Below are 9545 nucleotides of genomic sequence, written 5' to 3' on the forward strand. Positions count from 1 at the left end.
GTCTTAATCTAATATCAGAACCGCATACTCTAATTTTGATCATTTTACTTTTTTTTAAACGCGTAGGACATTTTATAGAAGTTAAAAAAGACTACCAAGACAATCTAAAAGTTCAGGGAACCAATCAAATTTTTTGGACAAATTCAAAAGACCTAATTATTAATAATAAAAAATACATGAGATAGAAATTCATGCATATTTTTTCACAACGCTCATTACATAAATTTATAAATAAAAATTAATTAATTTATTTATAAATCAAACACAACAAAACCAATATAGTTAACCATACATAAACCTCCATTGCAATGAGAATCAACTCCCACTACAACATTCCAAACCAGGCTTAAATGCATTACCATAAACAACTCACTAATTGTACTATTCTATTCATTAGTAATTAGATACATGGCGAACAATTTAAAGCTAATATATATATAGCTTTAAGGTGCATGTGAAAAATTTCTATATATATATATATATAGTGAACACATGGATTTAAATCCATAGAGTAAATAAATCTGTAATTATATCACTAAATACGTCTGCAATAAATTAATAGAAATAATTCTCATTAAGGAAAATAGAAATACAGTATTCTTTAAAAAATGAACATATTCAAGGAAAATGAGACTAAAGGTACCTAATACTTATTGGAGAATTAGCTATTTGATATTTGCAAATACGCGAAGTTGCTAACAAAGCCAAATCCAAATAATCCCGTACATATTTATAGTCTTGCAATATCATTATTGCATATAACTCTCCACAACAATAAAGGGCGGTCCGGTGCATTACGCGTCCCCGCTTAAGCGAGGGTCCGAGGAGGGATCCCACCGTAAGGGTGTACTGGGGCAAGCCTTCCCCTGCCAATATTTTGGTAAGAGGCCGACCGCTCCTAAGACTCAAACCCATGACCTCTCGGTCACACGACAACAACGTTTACAGTTGCGCCAAGGCACTCCACAACAATAGTATAGAAAAATTGAAACTTTAACTAACCAATTAACATTCAGCCATATGGACTACTTGGATTTAAAAAATTTAATCCAAAGTAAGCAAAAAATTTGGGTCTCTGTTTTGGATATTTTGATAAAAAGCAAAAGAGCTGAATAACCTAAAAGGAAACAAGTCCAATTCCAAACTGAACAAAAAGTTATTACTGAAAAATCTCCAAAATAACTTAGAAACAGCAAAAAAAAAAAAAAAAAATGATTACAAGCTATTAGATGCTTCTTTATAGTCTCAAAGTAATTAAAAACAAAAGTTGAAACCTATATTCTCCTCATCTTAAAAAAAAAACTCAGGTTACATCAAGCATCAACCCTCTCCACATCTTCAATCAAGACTTTTGTGGGTTTTCCCAATAGATCAGTGTATTCCTGGAATGGGGACTTGGTAAAGCGGGTTTCCCTCCAAAAGTCAGGAGTCAAGAAACCATAGGTTTTAAGCAAGCAGTCAAAAGTGGCCTGCATTTAATCAAACAGATAAACAATGCAATTAACCATTAACCCCATTTTAAATGAAAGCAATTGACACAAATGTCATATCCAAATTTTCAATCATTATGTAAGCAAGAATCATATAGCTACACCATCACAAACAGTTCATAACAGGTTCTTTATGCTGCCAATATAGAAATACTCGTTAATTTCATTATCATCAACCAAGAATGAAAGAAATTTCAATAATCAACTTCGGAGCTCTTAGCAATTTTTTACCAATCAAGTAGAAACAGGGTGCTGCAGAAGAATATATCAAAGAGACATCAACTACTGCAAATCAAGACTATGAACCACAATCAATCAGAAGCCTAGCAGACACATTGACAGCTACTCAATCTGACCATAAAATTTTAATCTTTGTAATGCAAACTAATGTTATACAACTTCCAAATTCAAAATAAGAAATTAGCCATATTTCAGGCAAGACGCCTAAATTACGAGATATTAGTAATCGCAAGCAATATAAAAACGAACATTCGAGTAAGGGTCTGCTTGTTTTGGGGTTAGAGGAGGTTCATTAAAGGGAAATTATTTTCCTAACCTTGCTTGGAAAAGAGTTTAAGTTTAAATGAAGATTACATGAGGGTTAAATGAAGGTTCAAAAACCTTGAAATAACCTCAATTTCAGTCCCACCAAATTGGTGGGATCCAGAGGTTCTCTAAATAACCTCCACTCCCCTCCCCTTAATGAACCTTGTGATACCTTCATCCAAGCACACCCTAATGCTATAGATTAACAAGACAATATAATATCGAAGCAAATCAAGCAATAATCAATTAAGATGTTGCCAATATGTTATATCTAAATGATAATAATCCAAATAAGCTATATTTCATCATCAAATATAAGTAATTAGAAGCACGGAGAAAAAATATCAACGGACCTTAACGAAATTGCCAAGAGTCTTGGTGGATCCCCTGGAGGAGGTGAAGACATCATCAATTCCAGCAAATTGAAGAACCTTCTTGGGGACACGAGCAGCGACGATACCAGCACCACGAGGAGCCGGAACCATTCTCACTGTGACGGAACCACACTTGCCGGTGACCTTGCACGGCACTGTGTGGGGCTTACCGATCTTGTTACCCCAATAACCTCTCCTCACAGGGATAACTGACAGCTTTGCCAAAATGATGGCGCCACGAATGGCGGTAGCAACCTCCTTGGAGCACTTGACTCCCAATCCGACATGGCCATTATTGTCACCGACAACAACAAAGGCCTTGAACCGAGTTCTCTGCCCGGCACGAGTCTGCTTCTGTACAGGCGTGATTTTCATGACTTCGTCCTTGAGAGATGGACCGACGAGAGTGTCGATGATCTGGTGTTCCTTAATCGGAAGGGAATGCAAGTATATTTGCTCAAGACTTCTGATCTTGCCTTCTTTCACTAAACGACCTAGTTTGGTGACAGGAACCCACTTCTCCTCTTCATCACGGCGCGCACGACGGCGGCCTCTGCCTCCACGGTCTCCGCGACGATCACCGCCAAACCCGCGACGAAAAGCTCCTCTTTCCCCTCCTCTTTCCGCCATGATTGTACCTGAAGTTCTAAGCGACAAGGGAGAGCGCTATCCGAATTACCTAAGAGAGAGCACTGAAAAGTGCAGACAGACGGCTAGGGTTTTATTTATATATGCAAATCAGAAATCAGCACTGTTTAGGGTTTTATTTTCATTTTCTTTTCCTTTTCCCTTTTTATATATATTTGGGCTGGAAATTGGGATTTCAGTAAGGGTATAAAGATATTCAGATTTATAAATTGGGTTTAGAAATTCAATAGCCCAATACATATGAGCCCATAATTCTTCTCTTTTTGGGCTTTTTATATGAAAATCATAGGGAAAATTACATAAAAATTCATATTTTAATAACTATTTACAACTATGTCAAGTAATAATTTTTTCTTAAATTAAATTAGTAAAATCAGTATTTTTAATATATTTTAAGGATTAGAATTTATAAATTAGAAGTTTATAATATATTTTTTAGGGTTTATGATTTATGAATTGGAGCCTGAAATTTTTAAACTATAGTGTAAGATCATAATATATATAGAATAATTACATATTAAGAATTAAGTTTGGTGATATGATTTAATTGTAATTTTGTACTTAATTATGATATTCATGTATTTGACCCAAAATCATATCTAATTATATAATTATAATTATATTATATTACAAAATTTAATTCTCAATATATCATTATTTATTTTATATCATAAATGAAGTATACTTTTATATCATAATTTATTTTATACCTCAATTCAGAAATGCTAAACCCTAAAAAATATATTTAAATCTCTAATTTATAAGACCTACTCCTTAAAATATATGAAAAACAATAATTTATTTAAATTATACTTGATATAGTTGTAAATAGCTTTTCAAATCTTACTTTCTATATAAATTACCCTTTTCTTTTTACTATAATCTAGCCCATTATTTTTATTAAAATGCCCACAAAGTAGATTTAGTAATTTCATTAAATACTTAATTAAGGGTAAGTTACATATTAATCGTGATTTGGTAAACTATTTATATCTATCCAATACTCTAAAAAACAAGTTTTAGAATCAAACATTGCAATTGTTTTTTAAAATAGAAATAATTTAAAGTTAAGAATAATGATGAAACTAACTCTTGGTTTTCAGTTTTGAAAGAAATTCACATGAAAAAAACTGCAAACAAGAACAAACTTCATGGACGAAGCTGGTTTTTCAAGTCTAATTAAATTTGAAGAAACTCACTATATTTACACAAAATTGACAGTTATGTAACAAATCTTTTCTCTTTTCCTTGTTTAGTCTATTTTAACACACTACTTCAAGCAGTTAATGCAAAAAAAAAAAAAAACAATTGAGTCTAGGGTTGGACGTGGACTTTAAAAATATTATATTGGATCGAATATCCGATGAAAAGAATCTAAAATCGAATGAAACTGCTGACTTTTTTTATCGAATTGGTCGAATTTGGTCAAAATTTGATAAAATTTCCTTCAAATTCTGAATATTTTTCCTCAGGTATTTAGTCCAATATATTATTTCTTTCTCCTCCTCTTCCGCCATGATTGCACCTGAAGTTCTAAGCGATGAGGGAGAGGCGATGAGGGAGAGGCGATTCAGATTACCAAAGAGATAGCACTAAAAAGTGCAGACGACTAGGATTTTATTTATATATGCAAATCAGAAATCAGCATTGTTTAGGATTTTATTTTCATTTTCTTTTCCTTTTTCCTTTTTTAATATATATTTCGGCTGAAAATTGGAATTTCATTAAGGGTATAAATAATGTTTTCATTAACATATTATTAACATCAGTTCTTGACTGGCTGGCTACAACCATCCCTTGTTAATAAATCAATTTTCTATTACAAAATGATTCTAATATGACCCTTATAATTTATTTAACTACACAATTAAAAATTTGGAGATTTAGTTCAACAATGTCGGTTTATTATCTCTTCTAATGACTATTACTCAGTCACATTTGTTCGGCGACAGGCTAACGGAATAGCTCATGCTCTTGCAAGGGAATTCCGCGTAGCTAGTAGTCCCGTAGTTTTTGATCGTGTTCCAAGTTTTTTATCTTCTGTAATTAACATTCTTTGCCCGTTAGTGGGTCATTAATTCAATTCTCTTTCAAAAAAAAACTACACAATTAAAAATCTTAGCAACAAATACATGTTTAAAAACACTTAAATGCTATGTAAGTTGGTCTGAAAATGTTAATAATTTAGGATTAGGGAAAAAATAGAACATAAAATGGGGAAGACAACGTGAAACATTGAAAATCATAGTATAATACAAAAAATTTGGAAACAAAAAATATCAGGAAAACTATTGGTTTATGGTCAATAACTTGAAATTTTATATTGTTGGATTCAATAAAATATTCGTGTATATATTTTATAATATATATTTTAAGTAGATTATTTTATATGAATTATTAAATACATTTGGAATACTAAATATTGTTTTATAGTCAATAACAATATATGGATAATTGTAGTGATAAAATAAAATTATACAGTAATAAAATGAAATATACAATTAAATCATTAACGTGTCAATGGGTTAAAAGAAATATAGATATACTAACGTAGGTAGAACTACGTGGCTTTGATTTCCGATTTAAAGATTAAAAGATGATTCAATATACGTAGGAAACTTGATAGAATTATCAAGTTCAAGCCAAATAAATAAATAAATAAAATTTAGACAGTCAGAATAAGCGTTTTTATGGTCTATTAGGAAATTAGATTAAGTGGATCGATTCGTAGAAAATAGATTCGCATATTAGACTTATAGGAGTTCATTATCTTGTCTCTTCGCTCTACCTGATACCGTTTAAGGTTGGGTGTGACATAGTATCTCCTTCCGAAGACACGAACACAATGGGGAGGTTGTCTTTGTGAACTGTGACATTAAAGAATATGGTGCCAAACCTCCTAAAGAGTTTCATAGTTCTCTTTAGATGAGGGTCTACCATGGATTCTTTTTCTTTAGACTCTTCGCTACTTACGCTAGTAGAGGATGCCCTTCGTGGCTTTGCCCGCTGATCTTTATGAGATTTGGGAGTTGATGTTTTCTTTTTTTTCAATTAGGTTGTTCGACGGAATCAGACCTTTTGTTTACTTTTTTTATGGTGGTGGGGAGATTGAGAATCGATTGAGGTCTTTTGGATCCTATATTTGCACTCCAACTTAACAATAGAATTATAGGTTGCCTCCCGCCTTTTCCATCAGATGGGTTTTGTTTATACTCGTTCCCCACCTTTCAAATGCAAGCGATGGGGGAGTAGTCATCCCTGAAAGACCCCTTCCAACTACTTTCGCTATATGAAGATGAGAAAGACGAAGATCAATCGCGTTGATTATTTGGGGCGAGAGGACGTATATTATGAGGTCGCCCTCTCACATAATCTCTAATGTATTTCTTATATATATTATTTCTTATTGGGCGACCGTGTTCAACATAGTAGAGCAAATAATGGAGCTTTGGTTTTTTGCTAGTTCGATAGATGATAAGTGTCCAATTCAACGTTTAAATGTCCACTTTAGTGCTAGGTTATGTGATTAATTTAGTATTATTTTAGGTGTTATTGCTTGTTTTGGTATAATTTATCTCCACAAGACTCAAATGATTAAAATGAGCAGAATTGGACTTAAGTTGAAGAAACTTTGGACTAGAAAGGAATTTGGAGCTGAAACGAAGATGGAGTTAGTCTTGCCCAAGACTGAGGACTTTGGAATTGCTGATGTTTAAATTGACCATGACTCTTTCCTACTCAAATAAGAAGGCAGAAAATAAGGGATATTAGAAGATTAGAAAAGATTTCTGATATGATAAATATTCTTTTGTTAGCTAACTTTTAGGAATATTTTTCTACAAAACATTAGATTTTGGATTGATTACTCGGCCCTTCATTAGACTTTACATTTCCATAGCATCGTTTTTATCATACTGAAAATGACAGATACTTATTTGTTCTTAATGGCTATTCGTAGCTAAATCCTTTATTTCGATTAAGGGATAATTCAAAGGCAGGAATCTTCAAGTATTGTGAGATCGTTTTTTCTTCTAGTATTTATCTTGATCCATATCATTTGCTTATTCACTGTGTTTAGGGATTTTATCTCAATTGTTAGTTTGCTTTTGAATGATAACGACCGATTGTTCATTTGATTAAACTGACATACAACTATCCGATTGAACTAGATAATCAACGAGTCATTATTTAGTTAAATCTGAGTAAGTAGCAATTGATGTTATAAAGTTGAACTCTAGATTGTATTTGGGAATAATCAGATTGATAACTGAGAACTCTCCATGTGATATTAATACATCTATTTTCAATTTTATTACATCAATTAAATGAGTAATTAAGTTTCTGAATCGATATCACTGAGAATCGGTTGGCTTAGACTAGGTTCTTCTAATTCATAACGTTGTTAACGGGTTGAATCTTTGCTGCTGAGGTGAGGTTATTCGTTAATTAGGAGTTAACACTACACCATAGATGGTCTATAAAAACACAAAACAAACGTGTTGCCACATATATGTTGCAATTTATATGATTAATTTGGATCAATTGCAACGCAATTTATAAATTGTTGCAATAGATACAAAATACTAATTTAACATACATATATATATAGCAACATGTTTATTAAGTGCTGTCGTTGAGATTCTGTGACACATACATTTTCTTAATTCTCAGATGCATAACTACGTGTTTTACTTATGGAATTAAGAAAATGAAAGGATAAAACAACAACAACAACAAAGCCTTAGTCCCGAAATGATTCGGGGTCGGCTAACATGAACCATCATATAAAACCGTGAAATCAAGTCGTGTCAGCGACACAAATTCACTCCCTCCACTCCGTCCTATCCACTACCATATTTTCCTCAATTCCCAGTAAACTCATATCACTCTCTATCACCCTCCTCCAAGTTTGCTTAGGTCTTCCCCTACCCCTCACCACTACATCCCTTTGCCACTCTTCGGTTCTCCTAACCGGCGCATCAAGCGCTCTACATCTCACATGACCAAACCACTTTAGTCAGTTTTCTCTCATTTTATTCTCAATAGATGTGACCCCTACTTTTGTCCTAATTATTTCATTACGCACCCGGTCCTTTCTCGTATGACCACACATCCATCTCAACATACGCATCTCCGCCACCGACATCTTATGGATGTGGCAGTGTTTCACTGGCCAACACTCCGTACCATATAACAATGCTGGTCTAATTATCGTCCGGTAGAATTTTCCCTTCAATCTATTAGGCATGCCGGGATCACAAAGGAAACCCGTAGCACTCTTCCACTTCGACCAACCAGCTTTAATCCTATGAGCAACATCTCATCTACTTCTCCATCCGTTTGGATAATAGATCCTAAATACCGGAAGCAATCCGAGGCCTGAACAACTCTCCCACCTAGGGTGATTGTCCCTGCCTCCCTACTCCTATAGCCGCTAAACTTACACTCCAAATATTCTGTCTTACTTCGACTCAACTTAAAGCCTCTAGATTCTAGAGTTTGTCTCCATAGTTCCAACTTCCTCTCCACTCCTTCTTTCGTCTCATCAACCAACACAATATCATCTGCAAACAGCATGCACCATGGTATACCATCTTGAAGTGAACTTGTTAGTTCATCCATAACGATGGCAAAAAGAAATGGGCTTAGTACAGAACCTTGATGCACTCCAATCGTAATAGGAAACTCTTCAGTCTTCCCAACACTAGTACGTACACTCGTGCATACTCTCTCATACATGTCCTTTATGATGTCAATATATTTCCGCGAAATGCCTTTCCTTATTAGGGCCCACCAAAGTACTTCCCTTGGTACCTTATCATATGCTTTCTCCAAGTCAATGAAAACCATATGCAAGTCTTTCTTCTTATTTCGATAGTGCTCCATTAATTGTCTCATTAGATGGATGGCTTCCATAGTTGATCTTCCCGGCATAAAGCCAAACTGGTTTTCCGAGATCTTCACCGTCCTCCTTAGCCTTTGTTCGATCACTCGCTCCCAAAGTTTCATAGTGTGACTCATTAATTTGATTCCCCGATAGTTGGCACAATCTTGGACATCGCCTTTGTTCTTATACAAAGGGATTAAGATACTTTTCCTCCATTCTGATGGCATCTTATTGTTTCTCCAAATTTTGTTGAACAACGTCGTCAACCATTCGATTCCTCTTTCTCCCAAACATCTCCAAATCTCAATAGGGATGCCATCAGGTCCTACTGCTTTCTTCAACTTCATCTTACTTAATGCCATTTTGACTTCACCCTTTTGAATTCTCCGCAGGCATTCATGATTTATCATATCGTGATGGATACCTATATCTCCAACATCTTGTTGGCGATCTCCATTAAATAAGCCATCAAAATAGGACCTCCATCGTTCCTTGATATCCTTATCTCCAACTAGGACTTTCTGGTCCACATCCTTCACACATTTAATTTTTCCGAGATCTCGCGTCTTCCAAGGATAATGTGCAAAAATGTCTCTAATT

At 34.2% G+C, this 9545-nt stretch overlaps 1 protein-coding gene across 1 annotated transcript; it reads right to left on the bottom strand.

Moving 5' to 3' along the window:
- Positions 1-1113: 1113 nt before the first annotated feature.
- On the bottom strand, positions 1114-3160 carry LOC136232864 (small ribosomal subunit protein uS5w-like). The gene is made up of 2 exons (XM_066022314.1): positions 2390-3160; positions 1114-1469 (listed from the first exon to the last, which is right to left on the bottom strand). Exons 1-2 carry the CDS (start codon positions 3038-3040, stop codon positions 1314-1316), a joined length of 807 nt encoding a protein of 268 aa, XP_065878386.1. The 5' UTR covers positions 3041-3160; the 3' UTR covers positions 1114-1313.
- Between the last annotated feature and the right edge of the window lie 6385 nt (positions 3161-9545).

Source organism: Euphorbia lathyris, chromosome 6 (assembly GCF_963576675.1).
Source record: "Euphorbia lathyris chromosome 6, ddEupLath1.1, whole genome shotgun sequence".
Lineage (NCBI taxonomy): Eukaryota > Viridiplantae > Streptophyta > Magnoliopsida > Malpighiales > Euphorbiaceae > Euphorbia > Euphorbia lathyris.

Excerpts from the sequence above, each read along its gene's own strand:
- LOC136232864 (XM_066022314.1), bottom strand. The coding sequence starts at position 3,040 with ATGGCGGAAAGAGGAGGGGAAAGAGGAGCTTTTCGTCGCGGGTTTGGC. Across the intron at positions 1,470-2,389 it reads CTCTTGGCAATTTCGTTAAG|GCCACTTTTGACTGCTTGCT; the intron begins GTCCGTTGATAT and ends GATTAAATGCAG.